Genomic DNA, 20,395 nt, shown 5'->3' with positions numbered 1-20,395 from the left:
AGTGTCGCTGCACAGGTATTTTCAGGTCTCTCCAGAGATGTCCAATCGGGTTCAAGTCCGGGCTCTGGCTGGGCCACTCAAGAACATTCAGAGACTTGTCCCAAAGCCACTCCTGCATTGTCTTGGCTGTGTGCTTAGTGTCATTGTCCTGATGGAAGGAAAACCTTTGCCCCAGTCTGAGATCCTGAGCGCTCTGGAGCAGGTTTTCATCAAGGATCTCTCTGTACTTTGCTCCATTCATCTTTCCCTCAATCCTGACTGGTCTCCCAGTCCCTGCCGCTGAAACATATCCCCACAGCATGATGCTGCCACCACCATGCTTCACCGTAGGGATGGTGCCAGGTTTCCTCCAGACGTGACGCTTGGCATTCAGGACAAAGAGTTCAATCTTGGTTTCAACAGACCAGAGAATCTTGTTTCTCATGGTCAGAGTCCTGTAGATGCCTTTTGGCAAACTCCAAGCAAGCTGTCATGTGCCTTTAACTGAGAAGTGGATTCCGTCTGGCACTCTGGAACTCTGGAGCTCTCTCAGAGTGACCATCGGGTTCTTGGTCATCTCCCTGACCAAGGCCCTTCTCCCCTTATTGCTTAGTTTGGCCGGGTGGCCAGCTCTTGGAAAAGTCTTGGTGATTCCAAACTTCTTCCATTTAAGAATGATGAAGGCCACCGTGTTCTTGGGGACCTTCAATGCTGAAGATATTTTTTGGTACCCTTCCCCAGATCTGTGCCCCGACACAATCCTGTCTCGGAGCTCTACGGACAATTCCTTCAACCTCATGGCTTGGTTTTTGCTCTGACATGCACTGTCAACTGTGGGACCTTATATAGACAGGTGTGTGCCTTTCCAAATCACGTCCAATCAATTGAATTTACCACAAATGGACTCCAAGCAAGTTGTAGAAACATCTCAAGGATGACCAATGGAAACAGGATGCACCTGAGCTCAATTTCGAGTCTTATAGCAAAGGGTCTGAATACTTATGTAAATAAGGTATTTCTGATTTTTATTTGTAATAAATGTGCAAAATATTCTAAAAAACTGTTTTCTCTTTGTAATTATGGGGTATTTTGTGTAGATTGACAAGTATTTTTTTTATTTAATTCATTTTAGAATAAGTCTGTAATGTAATAAAATGTGGAAAAAGTGAAGCGGTCTGAATACTTTCCAAATGCACTGTACATAGTATATACTGTATTACCGCCTCAAAATAACCTGGGGGTGAGTGGAGCTGCTTTTCTCGTATGTCTGCATTGTTGGCATCCCCCCAATATAAACTGTGTGTTTAGCCTGATAGAGTCATGAATTTTCCTTCTGGAAGGACCTGAGACAAACTGTTTAAATGTGTTATTGATGGCTAAAAGGACTGTATTGGTTGGGGGAAGCTCTGTTTAAGTTGGCCGATGGAGGGCAAAAAAAGGTGGAGAGGTCCAAAATGATAAAAATATACTGTATGTATGCAGACATTCATCTTCTGTTTATTTTAAACTCACTGCCCCATGGTATATGGATTCTCAGAACCACTTATGGTGCATATTTAAGTCCTTGGAAATGTTATATCACGCATAACCATGTGCATGTGCTGTGGTGCAGTTTTCACATTCATTCTTGTTCATGCATTATTTGTTATACTTGTAGCCTATGTGTCTTTGTCAAACACTGTGTTGAAGTGTAGAGTAGTGTAGTGTGTATTAGTTGCAGCTTGTGTACTAGATCTATTCAGTTGATAGTTAAAGATTTAACTTTGCCTCTGACAAATTAAAGTACCACCCTGTGTAAATGGATTCATTGCTTTCAGAGAAGGTTGGAATGGGCTTAGTTGTCTCTATATCCCTTGTGTTCAGTGGAAAATGTGAACACTTTTTGTAATGAAACCTAGGGCTGGGCGGTATACCGTATTTTACTATATACCGGCATTTATGCACAGACCGGTTTTTGTTTTTACTTTACCTTCTATAACGGTATTTTAACGTTGTGTTTGTTAAATGTAATACGCCGTGTGTAACGTCAATTTTTATAGTTTACTCCGCTACTTGAATCATCCCTCTCTCTCTCTCCACGCCGCTTTCCACACAGACCTAGCCCCGGCTCCTGTCACTCAAGGAGCGCATTTGTTGTTGCTTGACCAACGAGACACTTTCATACAGTCTGCATGGTCAATGCAGCACATGCAAGAATGTTGATGACAATGATGCAGTTGTCACTTTGATCAATATACATCCACAAGCGTTCTATAATTACAATTATTAGTTTGTGTTTCTTACATCTGCAAAAAGCTAGTTTGTATTTTCTTAGCAAGTTAGCCACTAATGCTAATCGCTAGCTAACTAGCTAATACAAGTACTGAGTCAGAGTAAACGTAGGCTTAAATCAGCATGTTGTTTGTGCAGCAGTATCTTCTAAATCAAAGAGGAATAGACTAAGCACGAATATGTTGGCTATTTGAATAAAGATGTAATGTTGTCAAAGATTATAGCGTCTCCTAGGAAACACTGCACATTAATTTGGTTCCTACCCTGTCACAATAACTCATCCATGGCATCTTCATTTGTTGTCATGTCAAACAACACTGTATTCAAAGTGCCCACTATTATTTATATTCTAACTATATAATTATAATAAACATTCTAATTTCATGATTCCAAAAGTTCACTCAAGGGTTTTGATTAAAAAGCAATTGCAACATTTGGTTAAAAATAAGGCCTAGTATTTTTGCCCATATCGTGGCAGTGTGGAAATGATCTCATATGAGTGCAGGAAATGCAGAAATTGATGGAAATGCAGGAAATAATTTTAGGTTGAAGTTGAATTGAACAGTATAAAACAATCAGAATGGAGAAGGACCCATTGAAATCACTTAGAATATGTTTTGCCACCCTAAGGTCACACACTACTCTTTAAAGCAAATTTAGAATTGTTATTATTAAAAAAACAAACATAAAATACCATCATACCATCAAAAATGTGAAAAATACCATGATATAATATTTTTGCCACATCGCCCAGCCCTAAAGGAACCCCAGTAAAGAGCCTGATGTGTGAGGTGTGGACCTGATAGAGAGAGGAGGGAGTACAGATGGAGAAGATGGTGATGAAGGAAGAGAGTAAGTTGCCAGCGAGGAAGAATTATCGTTTGGGTGGAGAGTCGGGATTGATGTGGGAGTGGTGCGATGACGAAGAATAGAAGCGGAGAGGACAGAGGCTATGGTTCTAGGTGCTAGACTCTCCTGACACTGTGAACTTGGCTATCCTGTGAAATAAATAAGTGGTTCGTGTTTATGGCTAGGATTGGTGTTTGTGTTTCAGAGTGATTAGGTTTGCGTGTGTGTGAGTATGTCTGAAAGAGGTTATACGTGTTTATAGCCAAAGCCACCTCCCCTCTCTTCCTCCTGCCCTATACTCCCAGCTACAGAAATAAACATCACCCCACAGACTGACAGACTGCACGCTTTTGTCTGGGACTGAATTCCAGAGTCTCAGGGATGTGATATTTCTATGGCCCTAAGCCAAACAGACAGTCATGTACTTAACCCCCTCACAGTGGGTTTTGACCAGAAGTGGCACCTCGTCTTGACAACGCTTCGCTCCGCTTGCAATTTGCATAAAGTAGAGCAGCGCTCAACTTTTTCTACCACTCCGCTAGCAGGGATCTCGCCGTTCACCTTCCCACAATCCCTTGCACATTTCTCTGCATGCCCTCATTGAAAATTAAGGGGGTTGGGACTTCTCCTGCCAAATTCCTTGTTGGTAAAAACTGTGTTACTCTTTCCCACTCTCTGGTAAGGAGTCCTATACATATACACCCCCTCTCCCAAATCCCTCTCTCTCCCTATTTCTCTGTCACTTTCTCTCTCTCCCCCTCTCTCCCTCCCTCTCCGTTTCCCTCTCTACGTCTCTCTCCCTCCCTCTATCTCTCTCTCTCTCTCTTCCTCCTATTATGGATATTCACATACTTAATTAATGTATTAATGTATACGCACGCACTAATTTGTATAAATAAAGTCAGGATGTTCTGATCTGTCATAGGAGAGCCTTGTTTTTTTATTTCTCCATCCTACAGCAGCCTTTATAAATAAACAGCAACATGGCAGGAAGCAAACCTCTCAGTGTGCTACTCTGTGCCTTGGCTGGGCCTGAGGTGAGATGGGAAGAGAGAGAAAGTGAAAATGTTAGTGTATGTATGTGGGGGGGGCAAACCACTGTCCCATTCCGCCTTCCAATCCGCATCCCTCTAATCTCTCCACTGGGCCTTAGATGGAGTGGGAGAGGACAGACATCTGATAATGAACTGGGTGACCCTGTATTTGAGAAAACCTTACTACTTTTATCTGAGTGGTTGAAAGTGAGCCACAATGACTGTGGTTGAGTAATGTATCAAGGTCTGTGCATTCATTCGGAAGTGTATGTTTTCCTCGATGTTTGAGCCAGAGCATTATTGTGTCTGTGTGGTCTGTCTGCAGGTGTACCTGAAGGCCCCTATGATCCTGAATGGAGTGTGTGTGACCTGGAAGGGCTGCATAGACCTGCAGCGCTTGGATGGGATGGGCTGTCTGGAGTTCGATGAGGAGAGAGCACAGGTACTGTATCATACCATTACATTACACCCCCTGGTCTCCAACCACACCAACACAAAACACACAACTAGATAGAACAATTGGCTACAGTATATACACACATTGACATACACCTCTAGACAAACTACTTTTGAATGACTTAACTTAAACTCAACTAAGCAGGTTGCGCCCCTACCCCTATCCATATACAAATAAAACACCCACTCACCGGTCCAAACAAACTGTGTGTCTCTGTGTGTCTCTCCCACTCTGTGTGCGTTCAGCATGAGGATGCCCTGGCGCTAGCATCCTTTGAGGAGTCGCGTAGGAGGACCCGGGACTTTGAGGACAGAGACCGCTCGCACCGAGAGGACCTGGAGGTGAGATGGGCTGGACTGACTGACAGGCCTGGATGGGGTGGTGATGTCCCCCCTAGTCACATGATTAATGCTAACGCTAAGAAGTATTGTTGGAATATGATGATTGGTTGTGTCCCCTGTGTGTTTGTTACCATGCAAACTCTTATTGTGTGAATAACCCATTTAGTTTTTTATATTTACCATTAACACAATCAAGAACTCATTGTGTGTTTGTCTGAGAGGGTGTGTGTGTATGTGTGTGTGTGTGTGTGTGTGTGTGTGTGTGTGTGTGTGTGTGTGTGTGTGTGTGTGTGTGTGTGTGTGTGTGTGTGTGTGTGTGTGTATTTCATCTTGAAGCATTTTTATGGTATGTAGGTTTAGTGCATGAAGAGTTTATTCATGATTAGAACACACAGACCCTAAATGCAACCCCTCTAAGATCAAAACCAAATTGTGTTTTTTTAGGACCCTGTGGCATCAAAAATCTGGGACTGATGGCATTCAAGGACCAGGGTCTGTCTTCTTTGCTTTTCAATGTCCCTCTGTCATGCACTAAACCCTGTGTGTGTGTGTGTGTGTGGTGTCTGTGTGAGTGTGTTTGTGAATCAACACGAGAGCATGTGCATGTATGTGAACAATTTGAAGTATCTGAGTCTGTCTGTTTTAGTGCCTGCATGTGCAGAGAGAGAGAGAATGAGTGAATGACAGAAAGAGAGAAAGAAAGTTACATATGAACTGTATCTGTTGAGTTAACACACTGTGTAATGAATGCTTAGTGATAATGTGGGTTCCTTCCCTCTCAACCCCATAAACTGTCTCAGGGTCAGTCATATGAATATGCTTTATGGATTTTTTTATGCATTTTATGATAGTGGGACGTGTGCAGGTCAGGACATCCTACCAGGGTATAAGCTGGAAGACTGGAAGACAGACCCCCCACACACACTTTCCCCCAGTGCCTAATGGAGAACAGACCTCCACACACACACCACCCACCCACACCCTGCTGCCGGAGGAGTACGCTGCAAGGCCTGCTGGGACATATCTGCCACAGCTTGGCAGCACATGATGAGGGAGAGGGAGGGAGGGAGGGAGGGAGGGAGGGAGGGAGGGAGGGAGGGAGGGAGGGAGATCTGAAGCAGGGCTTTCATGTTCACATCTAGTATTTCTTACCTCAGAAACATACCTTCCAGCTCCCTCAGGAAGAATTGTCTCTTTTCTTCTGAAAATCTATAAGGCAATGCTCTTTATGGAGATATTATGTATTGGTCAAAGAAAAATAACATATAATTATTTTCTCTACTGACATCGAGCCTGGAGGAGATAGTCTCAAACAGAACTGTGTGTGGAAGGTGTGCACGTCGTCAACGTATGACATATACTGTATTCTAACGGAAAACTTTCCATGTGTTTCATTCTCAAATACTGACTGTGGTCGAAACATGAAACCCCCTAATCATTTTCATTACATTTAAATGTTTTTTTTTAAATTCCAAGTTACAGTATGTCGTCTCATAAACTGCTGTGATCCAGAATTTTCTGATTGGACTGTAGCATTTAGCGATTTCTTTAATTAGTGAATCCCCTTGCTCTGCTGTCATCTCAGGGAAGGAGATAGATGCTATTGTTGGTTTTATTTTAGATAAAGATTTGCATTTGGACATCAGGACCCTGTTTTTATGTGATATGGGCGCCTGGCCCTTGGATACATTCGCCGTTGCATTTCTGTGGTCTGAACTTCTACTCAGTCCACTATAACTCAAGGCCAACAGCACAATGACAGTCTGCCATCAGTGGTAGCTGGGAGGCCTCTTAAGGGTTTAGAAACCTGTCATTTAGTTCAGAAATCACAGCTCTTCTCTAGCAGGGATGTCAGTGTCAGCTCTTGAGAATGTATGTCTATGTACAGCATATAAGGTTAATTCCTCTGCTGTGTGGCCTGTACTTGTTCTGATCACTGTATAATGAATATGTATAATGAATATTGTCCAGGTTTTATGTTTTTCCTGTGTGTGTGCATGCGTGCGCATGTGCGTGTGAGAGCGATTCAGGACAGGACAGTGATGGCCATCTAGGTGATTGATGAAGATAAGATGGATGCAGAAGAAATGGTCCAGTGTTCATTAGGCCCCATTCTGCTGGTGGAGTTAGAGGATGAATGATGTGCTGCCAGTAAAAGTATTAATATAGCATTAGTATTGATTTTTATTAGGATCCCTGTCTGCCCTGCCTAATCTCAGCTCTATTGACTTGTGGTACAGGCTAGCGCTCTGCCGGCTGGCTCAATGATCGATCACTGTGCTTGTCCTCTCCTCTCCAGCCACCCCCACTCCCCCTGTAACTACGACAGCACTCCACTCAGGGCTGAGGCTTTACTGTAACGCCTCTCCTCAAAAGAATCATATTTTGTCTGTAGAGTAGTTGCTGCACTTCACACAGTATATTATTACATATAAAAGTTGAATACTTCCTGATGTTTCTTTATAGTACTCCTTAACTCTGCTTGTCTTGGAGGTTGGTCCTGTTCACATTGCATGGTGTGTGGCCTGAGACATTGTTTTTTCTTCAACTATTACCAAACCGTAACTGGTGTATTTGGCTCACTGACTCAAGGACAGCTCTGACGCCTTCCGTTTGTAATCTGGGTGAATATGAGTGATAACTAAGGCAGAAGCATTTGTGTGTATGTGTGTTTGTGTGTGTGTCCATGCATATGTGTGTTGTTGTTGTCAAAATCACTCTGCAACTACTGAGTAAAACTTTGATCGGCCAGTTCATAAAAATCTTCTTAAATTATTTATATTTAACTATAGGGTTATTAATTGTTTTGAAGACACTCTATTTACATTTATGATTCTGAAGTGGAAAAATGGATGAGCATCAGTGTCTCATTTAGGATTAAAGTAGTAGACTGAACCAGGGTTAGAAGGAGCTATTATGGTGAGTCATTTGGATGACGACTACATGCCATTTCAGCTGAGAGACCAGCGTCTGCTTTCTCCCTCTGTCTGCCTGTCTGTCTGCCTGTCTGTCCTTCTGTTTCACAGATATCTATGTTGGGAGAGATGTAGACGCAGACACATAAACATATGTATCTGTGACAGGCAGACGAGTCATTTTTTATTTTTAAAGCATGTTATGTTGAAGACTTCCCCGACGACTAATGACTGTCTGCTATTCGGCCCAAAAAAGAAAATCCATTTTTAGCCTCAGCTGGAAGCTCTCTGGTGCCCTCTGCTGAATATACTGTATGACATATACTGCACTCACTTTTGCCCCATCTAAGGCCATTCTCAACACATTACACACACACACACTCATGATATTGTGTGCTATATTAAATCTGCCCCTCCCTCCATCTCTCTCTCCCTGTGCCAACAGCCCAGGCGACAGCAGGACCTCAGCCCTGGCACCGACATGGGCAACAACGCTGATGATCACAAGATGCGCTAGAGGCCAGAGAGACGCAGGGGAGTGGGGTCAGGGTGACCTGTCCATCGTACTAGGCCAGTCTCACACCCTGTCACCAAGCTGTTAACTGGAGAGACCAAAGTCCACATTGCTAGGGATTTGGGGGTGGGTGGGGGTGGGGCCCTTTTTAATTTTAAGAAGGGACTGGGTGAGGTGGGTGTCCATTTTTAAGTGTGGTGTAAGAGGATCGACCCAAACCTCCTTGTCTTCGGGGGGGGGTTTGCACTATCTGATACATTCAGTTTAGTACCCACATTGCCTTCTGTATGCATGGAGCACCTGCCTACCTATGTTTTCTTTTGTCCCTCTATGCAAGCTATTTCGGCAGCACTTTCTTTTACAATGCTTTATAAATAGGAAATTACTGGGTGATTAAATGGAACACATTTGTTATTAAATAATTACATATTCTTCCTAAATTGTTACATTTCTAATAATTCCAAATATCTTCCATCTTCCTTATTGTTTCCCATAAAGTTAGTTTCAAATCAAAACCTGAGGAGCACTGAGCATAAATGTATTTCACACTAAATTCTAATCTATTGATAATTACAATCAGAAGCTGAAGCAATAACAAAGCATCCACCCTGCCCCTGTTTCGGTAAAAAGCTGAGGGATGGGGCTAGAGAAATGTAACCACTCTCAAATTCATAGACAGAGCTATGGATGCAAGGACTGACTATCCATAATATCAAAATGATAGTTTTAACCATGTTTTGAGGCTGTATAGTCTTTGTTTACATTTATTTTGTTTCGAAACATTGGAGTAAAACAAGCTTCCCACTGGGCACACACTGATTAAATCAATGTTGTTTCAACATAATTCAATTAAATTACGTTGAACCAACGTAGAATAGACTTTGAATTGGCATCTGTGCCCAGTGGGTTATATTTTGGGTTCTGATGCGGCAAGACAGTTGAACTAAGCTTATGAGGCATTTATAAATTACATTCTTCAAGAATCAATGGGTATGTATCATTAATTTTCACTACATGACAAAAAGTATGTGGACACCTTCTTATCAAACATCTCATTCCAACATCATGGGCATTAATATGGAGTTGGTCCCCCCTTTGCTGCTATAACAATCTCCACTCTTCTGGGAAGGCTTTCCACTAGATGTTGGAACATTGCTGCGGGGACTTCGTTTCCACTCAGCCACAAAAGCATTAGTGAGGTCGGGCACTGATATTGGGCGATTAGGCCTGGCTCGCAGTCGGCGTTCTAATTCATCCCAAAGGTGTTCGATGGGGTTGAGGTCAGGCCTCTGTGCAGGCCAGTCAAGTTCTTCCACACCGATCTCAACAAACCATTTCTATATGGACCTCGCTTTGTGCACTAGGGCATTATCATGCTGAAACAGATAAGGGCCTTCCACAAACTGTTGCCACAAAGTTGGAAGCACAGAATCGTCTAGAATGTCATTGTACGCTGTAGTGTTAAGGTTTCCCTTCACTGGAACTAAGGGGCCTAGCCCGAACCATGAAAAACAGCCCCAGACCATTATTCCTGGCACTATTCATTTGGGAAGGTAGCGTTCTCCTGGCATCCACCAAACCCAGATTTGTCCTTCGGACTGCCAGATGGTGAAGTGTGATTCAGCACTCGCTGGTCCCGTTCTGTGAGCTTGTGTGGCCTACCACTTCGTGCCTGAGCCGTTGTTGCTCCTAGAAGTTTCCACTTCACAATAACAGCACTTGCAGTTGACCGGGGCAGCTTTAGAAATTTTACGAACTGACTTGTTGGGAAGTTGGCATCCTATGACAGTTCCATGTTGAAAGTCACTGAGCTCTTCAGTACAGGCCATTCTATTACCAATGTTTGTCTATGAAGATTGCACATCCACTAATATGAAGGGGTGTCCACATACTTTTGGCCAAGTAGTTTATATGTCCAAAAATGAATGTAGCAACTATAGTTTGGAAATAGGCCTTTTTTGGTTCCAGGTAGAAGAACCATTTTTGATTTCATGTAGAACCCTCTGTGGGAAGGGTTCTACCTGGAACCAAAAGGGTTCTATCTAGTTCCAGAAAGGGTTCAAAAAAGGGTTATCCTATGGGGACAGCCGAAATAACCCTTTTATGTTCCAGATAGCACCTTCAAGTACAAATAGTTACCAATCAATCACCTATTTATTTTGTATTTATAAAGGACTATAAAAGATTGCTTAACAGCTATAATTTATCATATTATAGCACTATTTTAATGAAATTGTATTTTTAATTATTTTATTCATGTTTTGTGTGAAAGTCATGATGTTTACTTTTTTTATTTCTTTTCTCTATATATAAATACTGTATTTGTATGTCTTTATGCTATCGTAAGGGATATCAGTAGAATATGTAAAGTTGTGTTCAAGAAAAGTTACTTTTTCAAAGAGACTGTTGATTTGCCGGATGAGGAAGGTCTATCAACCTCAGCGCTTTCTGTCTTCCTGTCTCCTCCATGTTAGCAGCATATTTTAACAGTCTTTGAACATGACTCTAGCAGCACATAGCGCACAATGAGGTCAGTGTCTCTGAGCTCGCTCTTTGGAAGTCGAGGCAAAGAGGCTTTCTCCTCTGCATAGTTTTTTTAATTATTCTCTTTATTTCACATTTCATCCAGATCAGAGTTTGTAACATCTAAGCAGTAACTTTCTCTTTTTTTGATCCATTGCGGCTTCATTCCAGAGGTTTGTCGCACATTTTGATCCAGCTCTGGGATCTATCTCCCTGAAAATTATGCAAGGACACAGCAACATTATCTCACTAACTTACCCTCCAGTTTTGTTTGGTATGTTTCAGGTAATCTGAATATCTTTGAGTTTCATAAACTATTGTGCTGTTGTCAGTGTTTCTTCCTCTTTACAGGAATACACTTTTAACAGTTTATTCACATGAATTTGTCTGTACTGGGGATTAGAGAGAGCAACATCTTTAAAGAGATTGAAGACTCTCTATTGCAATAAATGATGTGTGTAAACCCTGAATGGCTAACACGGGGCGCTGTATTGAAGCAACCATGCAGCCATCTTGGTACTCCTTCTCCGTTGTAAAAGATTTAGGAAGGTATAGAAATTCATTTATTAATGCCTACATTTGTTTTTGACACATTTATTCTATTACAGACACATTAACGCATACTTTTAAATTATATGCGAGTTAAACATTTTTTTTTAAATGAATAATCTCTAAAAACTTTTTTTTTAAGTCTACTAATGTTACTGTCCCCACTACAACAAAAAAATACTCAAATACATGTAATTTTGACCATACATTTTTTTTCCCCCAAATACTGTAGAATCATTCATTCCTATAGATACGGTAAAGAGGTCAATCGAACTTGACCAAAACAATGGAATTGCCATGGAAACGTGTGGGGGAAAGGGCCATGGGGGAAAAAGAGCCTAAATTTAGGCTATTGTTTATATGTGTATTTCACACTATGTTGAGGTGAAAATCGCAGTATAACGCTTTTATGGATGTCAACCCCAACACATGTTCATGTCATCTTTACCAATAAATTGCATTACAGTTAAAAACGAATTTGACTACCACCAACGATTTCTGTATGCTAGCTATAGTTCTGTATGCTAGCTATATTTCTGTATGCTAGCTATAGTTCTGTATGCTAGCTATATTTATGTATGCTAGCTATATTTATGTATGCTCGCTATAGTTCTGTATGCTCGCTATAGTTCTGTATGCTAGCTATATTTCTGTATTCTAGCTATATTTCTGTATGCTAGCTATAGTTCTGTATGCTAGCTATATTTATGTATGCTAGCTATAGTTCTGTATGCTAGCTATAGTTCTGTATGCTAGCTATAGTTCTGTATGCTAGCTATAGTTCTATATGCTAGCTATATTTCTGTATGCTAGCTATAGTTCTGTATGCTAGCTATATTTCTGTATGCTAGCTATAGTTCTGTATGCTCACTATAGTTCTGTATGCTAGCTATAGTTCTGTGTGCTAGCTATAGTTCTGTATGCTAGCTATAGTTCTGTATGCTAGCTATATTTCTGTATGCTAGCTATGCTCACCAGCTTATACGAACAGGAGTTAGCATATAGCAGTCACATCTTCTAAACCTGAAAAGGGTCAACTTCTACAGACAAATATATCCAAATTGGATTTAAGAAATGACATTGTGTACCTGCTACAATACGTATATAATGACGGATTTGATGAATACTCACTTTGTTAGATCAGATTTGTTGACTGTGCGCCAATCTGGCATATGGAACGTCTGCATTCCATTGACTCCTTTAACACATCTATGGAGGACTGCTCCTACTGGGTAGTGCCAATATGGTTGACTGGTGGCTTCAAATGCTCTCAATGGCCAATACATAGAATCAGCAATCCAGGGTTTATATAAATCATTGATTGCAATCCAGCACTGTTTCAACCAGTCATGAAATATTGGGATGAAATAGACCAAGAGTCAGTCTGGGGCTCAATAAACTGCATATGAAATTAAAGGAGAGCTCTATGGTCAAGTCTAGCAGCAGTGATGAACCTGTGGTATTCTTCCATTCATTTCTAATGCATCAGCTCAGTATTTTATTCAAAGTTAATTTGCTTTCATTTGAAGAAAGAGGAAAGGTGGAGGAAGAAGCCTATGTTTTGTAAAGGGACAAACGTTAGACAGCAAGTTGTAAGATGTTGTTGTGCAGGTCAGAAATAATGGGGTTTAGGTGGACAGAGGGAGAGGCAGTGGGTTGTCACACTTTGCTATCAAAGCAAGTTCTAATTTCATACTGCATGGGATTGTATTTCCTTGAGTTAGGTTCTTATGTTTTTATCCCAAATACTTCTATAACACATATTTGCATAATGTTTCACATCCCACTAATGATGCCATTCATTTACATCTCATAAAAACAATGTGTAAGGCCTTGTTGCTTTAGTGTATCAAAGATTTACACAGTCAGTCATCTCAAGGTAGCATACCAATGTGGGTAACAGGAACGAACATGTTTACGTTATCTTCCATAGACCTTTGTGATGTTTAAACAATGTGTACAGTATTTCACAATATTCTGGGAGCTCTATTTCAAGTGGTTTGTTTGATATCTACTCCAGTGTAGAGATTACCTGATTAAAGTGTCAGTGTACAAAACATGTTGGACACTCAGAAACTAACTGGCCTACCTCCAGCAGCAACCAAAAACAAATAGAAATCTTGGGTATTTTTTACTCCACGATTTTGTGAATCTTTATTTCATTTAAATGTTTGTTACAGATGTAGGATCATCATTTGAACCAGTTTGCTACAGCAGGAAAATTATCCTGCAGCAACAGGAAATGTGAATTACTATGTGGATTTTAATGAATGGACATTTTTGTAAGGGTTGATAAATGTTTCTTAAGGGAAATACATCTCAAATACACAACACGTTTTAAATGTTGTGCATTGCAGGAAAGTTATCCTGAAACAGGGCGATCAAATTAAGATCCTACATCTGTAAATGGTGTGATCTGTGTGCATGAGGTCAGGAATGTCCAAAACACTGGAGTTATGATATACCCTACCTAGTGATGGTGTCCCAGCCTAGATTTCCAACATAAGTGATTACAATCCCTGGAGAACAGGCCCTCCTCTCGTCTCTCCCTTCATGTGTAGGCCTACTCCCCAGAGCCCCAGCTAGCTGGTACCCCTGTCTGAGCTTCTCCCGTCACTTTAATGCTGGCATTAATGCTGGCAATAACACCAGAGACTGTCCTAGTTATTTTTTATAAATTGTTTATTTTATTATTTGTTTTAAGTTATTGATACAGGTTGACCTTTGTTTTGTTCAGGTTACGCAATGAAGAACTGTGTATTTCTGTGTTTAATGGCCTATCTTTTAACATTTTACTGAATAATTTAGGTTTCTTTCTCTCTGTTTTATGGTTTAGCTTGTATGGCTTGTTTTGTTAAGGGGAAACTTAAATATGAAATGTTGAATTTAACATGTTTCGTAATAAATTTGTAACAATCGTTGTACTTGGTCTTCTGCCTTTTTAAGAATCACTCTTACCAATAACAGTAATTTATTACTGACTTTAAAACTGTCTATAGCGCACACTTTTGACTGGTATTGTACAGTTGAAGTCGGAAGTTTACATACACTTAGGTTGGAGTCATTAAAACTCGATTTTCAACCACTCCACAAATGTCTTGTTAACAAACTATAGTTTGGGAAAGTTGGTTAGGACATCTGACACAAGTAATTTTTCCAACAATTGTTTACAGACAGATTAACTCACTTTAAAATTCACTGTGTCACAATTCCAGTGGGTCTGAAGTTAACATACACTAAGTTAACTGTGCCTTTAAACAGCTTGGAAAATTCCAGAAATTATGTCATGGCTTTAGAAGCTTCTGATAGGCCAATTGACATAATTTGAGTCAATTGGAGATGTACCTGTGGATGTATTTCAAGGCCTACCTATTTCAAGGCCTACCTTCAAACTCAGTGCCTCTTTGCTTGGCATTGTGGGAAAATCAAAAGAAATCAGCCAGGACCTCAAAAAAAAGATTGTAGACCTCCACAAGTCTGGTTCATCCTTGGGAGCAAAGTCCAAACACCTGACGGTACCACGTTCATCTGTACAAACAATAGTATGCAAGTATAAACACCATGGGACCATGCAGCCGTCATACCGCTCAGGAAGGAGATGCGTTCTGTCTCCTAGAGATGAACGTACTTTGGTGCGAAAAGTGCAAATCAATCCCAGAACAACAGCAAAAGACCTTGTGAAGATGCTGGAGGAAACGGGTACAAAAGTATCTATATCCACAGTAAAACGAGTCCTATATCGACATATCCTGAAAGGCCACTCAGCAAGGAAGAAGCCACTGCTACCAACACGCCATAAAAAAGACAGACTATGGTTTGCAACTGCACATGGGGACAAATATCGTACTTTTTGGAAAAATGTCCTCTGGTCTGATGAAATAGAACTGTTTGGCCATAATGACCATTGTTATGTTTGGAAGGAAAAGGGGGATGCTTGCAAGCCGAAGAACACCATCCCAACCGTGAAGCACAAGGGTGACAGCATCCTGTTGTGGGGGTGCTTTGCTGCAGGAGGGACTGAGGGACTTCACAAAATAGATGGCATCATGAGGAAAGACAATTATGTTGATATATTGAAGCAACATCTCAAGACATCAGTCAGGAAATTAAAGCTTGGTCGCAAATGGGTCTTCCAAATGGACAATGACCCCAAGCATACTTCCAAAGTTGTGGCATAATGGCTTAAGGACAACAAAGTCAAGGTATTGGAGTGGCCATCACAAAGCCCTGACCTCAATCCTATAGAAAATTTGTGGGCAGAACTGAAAAACCGTGTGCGAGCAAGGAGGCCTACAAACCTGACTCAGTTACACCAGCTCTGTCAGGAGGAATAGGCCAAAATTCACCCAACTTATTGTGGGAAGCTTGTGGAAGGAAATTATTTGATGGTCCTATGAATAGTTACTGTGCTCAACAAGTTGCTAGTCTCTGGTCTAGCCAGTTCTATGTGTGCTCAGAACAAGTATTGCATCATTCAGTCACAAGACTCTGAAGTGTGTAAACACATGAGTTGGTAAACAGAACTGGAGATTACCTTTTGTGTCTCTTTGATATTTTAAGTTGAAATTGTGCACCAATATTGCATTTGAAAAGACTATTATATTAAATGAAGTTCCCTTTAATATAGACCACATGGAAAATGGAATAAATGTGATTTTTTATTTGAATAAAGAAGACCTACAGTGAGGGAAAAAGGTATTTGATCCCCTGCTGATTTCGTACGTTTGCCCACTGACAAAGAAATGATCAGTCTATAATTTTAATGGTAGGTTTATTTGAACAGTGAGAGACAAAATTACATTTTAAAAAATCCAGAAAAACGCATGGTAAAAATGTTATACATTTATTTGCAAATCACCCAATCTACCTACCTCACCCCTATACTGTTTTTATTTTATTTACTCTACTGCTCTTTTGCACACCAGTATCTCTACTCATATTAAACATCTCCAATCCAAAATCAAATCTAGAATCGGCTTTCTATTTCGCAACAAAGCCTCCTTCACTCACGCCGCCAAACTTACCCTAGTAAAACTGACTATCCTACCGATCCTCGACTTTGGCGATGTAATCTACAAAAAAGCTTCCAACACTCTACTCAGCAAACTGGATGCAGTCTATCACAGTGCCATCCGTTTTGTTACCAAATCACCTTATACCACCCACCACTGCAACCTGTATGCTCTAGTCGGCTGGCCCTCGCTACATATTCGTCGCCAGACCCACTGGCTCCAGGTCATCTATAAGTCTATGCTAGGTAAAGCTCCGCCTTATCTCAGTTCACTGGTCACGATAACAACACCCACCCGTAGCACACGTTCCCGCAGGTATATCTCACTGATCATCCCCAAAGCCAACACATTTGGCCGCCTTTCCTTCCAGTTCTCTGCTGCCAGTGACTGGAACGAATTGCAAAAATCGCTGAAGTTGGAGACTTAAATTTCCCTCACCAACTTTAAACATCAACTATCTGAGCAGCTAACCGATCACTGCAGCTGTACATAGTCCATCTGTAAATAGCCCACCCAATCTACCTACCTCATCCCCATACTGTTTTTATTTTATTTACTTTACTGCTCTTTTGCACATCAGTATCTCTACTTGCACATCATCATCTGCTCATATATCACTCCAGTGGTAATCTGCTAAATTGTAATTATTCGCTCCTATGGCCTATTTATTGCCTACCTCCTCATGCCCTTTGCACACACTGTATATAGACTTTCTTTTCTCTACTGTGTCATTGACTTGTTTGTGTTATTGACTTGTTTATTGTTTACTCCATGTGTAACTCTGTGTTGTTGTCTGTGTCACACTGCTTTGCATTATCTTGTCCAGGTCACAGTTGCAAATGAGAACTTGTTCTCAACTAGCCTACACGGTTAAATAAATGTGAAATAAAATAAAATAAATAAAATTCAACGTTTTTTCTTTATTTTTACTATTTTCTACACTGTCTGAATAATGGAATTATGTAGTAACCAAAAATATATTTGAGATTTGAGATTCTTCAAAGTAGCCACCCTTTGCCTTGAAGACAGCTTTGCACACTCTTGGCATTCTCTCAACCACTTTTATGAGGTAGTTACCTGGAATGCATTTCAATTAACAGGTGTGCCTTCTTAAAAGTTAATTTGTGGAATTTCTTTCCTTCTTAATGCGTTTGAGCCAATCAGTTGTGCTGTGTCAAGGTAGGGGTGGTATACAGAAGATAGCCCTATTTGGTAAAAGACCAAGTCCATATTATGGCAAGAACAGCTCAAAATAACCAAAGAGAAACAACAGTCCATCATTACTTTAAGACATGAAAGTCAGTCAATACGGAACATTTCAAGAACTTTGAAAGTTTCTTCAAGTGCAGTCGCAAAAACCATCAAGCGCTATGATGAAACTGGCTCTCATGTGGTCAGCCACAGGAAAGGATGACCCAGAATTATCTCTGTTGCAGAGGATATGTTCATAAGTTCATTAGAGCCTCAGAAATTGCAGCCCAAATAAATGCTTCACAGAGTTCTAGTAACAGACACATCTCAACATCAACTGTTCAGAGGAGACTGTGTGAATCAGGCCTTCATTGTTGAATTGCTGCAAAGAAACCACAACTAAAGAACACCAATAAGAAGAAGAGACTTGCTTGGGCAAGAAACACGAGCAATGGACATTAGACCAGTGGAAATCTGTCCTTTGGTCTGATGAGTCCAAATTTGAGATTTCTGATTCCAACCGCCGTGTCTTTGTGAGACGCAGAGTAGGTGAACAGATGATCTCTGCATGTGTGGTTCCCACAGTGAAGCATGGAGGAGGAGGTGTAATGGTGTGGGGGTGCTTTGCTGGTGACACTGTCTGTGATTTATTTATAATTCAAGGCACACTTAACCAGGATGGTTACCACAGCATTCTGCAGCAATGCTCCATCCAATATGGTTTGCACACTTAGTGGGACTATCATTTGTTTTTCAACAGGACAATGGCATAACACACCTCCAGGCTGCGTAAAGGCTATTTGACCAAGAAGGAGAGAGATGGAGTGCTGCATCAGAAGACCTGGCCTCCACAATCACCCGACTTCAACCCAATTGAGATGGTTTTGGATGAGTGGGACCACAAAGTGATGGAAAAGCAGCCAACAAGTGCTCAGCATATGTTAGAACTCCTTCAAGACAGTTGGAAAAGCATTCCATGTGAAGCTGGTTGAGAGAATGCCAAGAGTGTGCAAAGCTGTCATCAAGGCAAAGGGTGATACTTTGAAGAATCTAAAATCTAAAATATATGTTGATTTGTTTAACACTTTTTTGGTTACTACATGATTCCATATGTGCTGTTTCATAGTTTTGATGTCTTCACTATTATTCTACAATGTAGAAAATAGTAAAAATAAAGAAAAACCTTTGAGTCGGTGTGTCCAAACTTTTGACTGGTACTGTGTGTATATATATATACTGTCAGCAACAGGTGTGTGTGTATATATATATATATATATATATATATATATATATATATATATTCTGTATTTACAAAAGTATGTGTACACCCCTTCAAATGAGTGGATTTGGCTTTTTCAGCATACCTGTTGCTGACAGATATATAAAATCTAGCACACAACCATGCAATCTCCATATACAAAACATTGGCAGTAGAATGGCCATTACTGAAAAGCTCAGTGACTTTCAATGTGGCACCGTCATAGGATGCTGGAAAACAAGTCAGTTCATCAAATTTCTGCCTTACTAGAGCTGACCCGGTCAACTGTAAGTACTGTTATTGTGAATTGGATCAACAACGGCTCAGCCGCAAAGTGGTAGGCCACATAAGGTCACAGAATGGGACCGCAGAGTGCTGAAGAGCATGGAGCATAAAAAACGTCTGTCCTCGGTTGCAATACTCACTACCGAGTTCCAAACTGCCTCTGGAAGCAACTTCAGCACAATAACTGTTTTTCGGGTGCTTCATGAAATGGGTTTCCAAGGCCGAGCAGCTGCACATAAGCCTAAGATTATACGCGATGTCAAGCAACATCTGGAGAGGTGTAAAGCTTGCCACCATTGGACTCTGGAGCAGTGGAAACGCCATCTCTGGAGTGATAAATCAAGCTTCACCATCTGGCAGGCCGACGGATGAATCTGAGTTTGGTGGATGCCAGGAGAATGCTACCTGCCCCAATACATAGTGCCAACTGTAAAGTTTGGTAGTGGAGGAATAATGGTCTGGGGCTGTTTTTCATGGTTCAGGCAGCTTAGTTCCAGTGAAGGGAAATCTTAACGCTATAGCATACAATGACATTCTAGAAGATTCTGTGCTTCCAACTTTGTGGCAACAGTTTGAGAATGGTCCCCGTGCAAGTCAATGCCCCAGTGCCCAAAGCGAGGTCCATACATGAATGGTTTGTCAAGATCAGTGTGAAAGAACTTGACTGACCTGCACAGGGCCCTGACCTCAGCCCCATCGAACACCTTTGGGATGAATTGGAACGTCGACTGCGTAATCACCCTACGTCAGTGCCCGACCTCACTAATGCTCTTGTGGCTGAATGGAAGCATTTGGCGCAGTGGTCAAAGACATCTCATCTCTCATCTCTCATCTCAGTACAAGAGGAGTCACTGCAGTACCAGGTCTGAATCCAGGCCGGAATCACATCCGGGCGTGATGTCCCATAGGGCAGCGCACAATTGGCCCAGCGTCGTCCGGGGTAGGCCGTCATTGTAAATAAGAACTTGTCCTATTTAAATACAAAAAATTAAAAAGTTCCAGGAGAAATGTTCCCACTTCTAGTGGAAAGACTTCCCAGAAGAGTGGAGGCTGTTATAGCAGCAAAGGTGCGACCAACTCCTTAATACCGATGACTTTGGAATGAGATGTTCGACGAACAGGTGTCCACATACTTTTGGTCATGTAGTGTATGTTGAACAAAATTCGGCAGAACCTCCCATTTGGTCAGCTGACCAGGAAGTGGGTGTTTCTTCGCG

At 41.2% G+C, this 20,395-nt stretch overlaps 1 protein-coding gene across 3 annotated transcripts in view; it reads left to right on the top strand.

Annotated features, from left to right (window-relative positions):
• The window catches only part of LOC110494854 (core-binding factor subunit beta), a 36,032-nt gene extending 27,232 nt beyond the window's left edge, over positions 1-8,800 (top strand). The window contains exons 4-7 of one of the 3 annotated variants that reach the window (XM_021570198.2): positions 4,459-4,575; positions 4,836-4,931; positions 5,376-5,423; positions 8,292-8,800. In XM_021570198.2, coding sequence (XP_021425873.1) covers positions 4,459-4,575; positions 4,836-4,931; positions 5,376-5,405 — 243 coding nt within the window. In that variant the 3' untranslated portion in view covers positions 5,406-5,423; positions 8,292-8,800. Of the gene's footprint in view, positions 1-4,458; positions 4,576-4,835; positions 4,932-5,375; positions 5,424-5,782; positions 5,985-8,291 lie in introns of those variants that run through there. The other 2 variants (XM_021570205.2, XM_021570186.2) reach the window with 2 other exon arrangements.
• The last annotated feature ends 11,595 nt before the right edge of the window (positions 8,801-20,395 follow it).

The sequence above is a fragment of the Oncorhynchus mykiss genome, chromosome 2 (genome assembly GCF_013265735.2).
Source record: "Oncorhynchus mykiss isolate Arlee chromosome 2, USDA_OmykA_1.1, whole genome shotgun sequence".
NCBI classification, from domain to species: Eukaryota; Metazoa; Chordata; class Actinopteri; order Salmoniformes; family Salmonidae; genus Oncorhynchus; species Oncorhynchus mykiss.
This window is presented reverse-complemented; position numbering and strand designations above follow the sequence as displayed.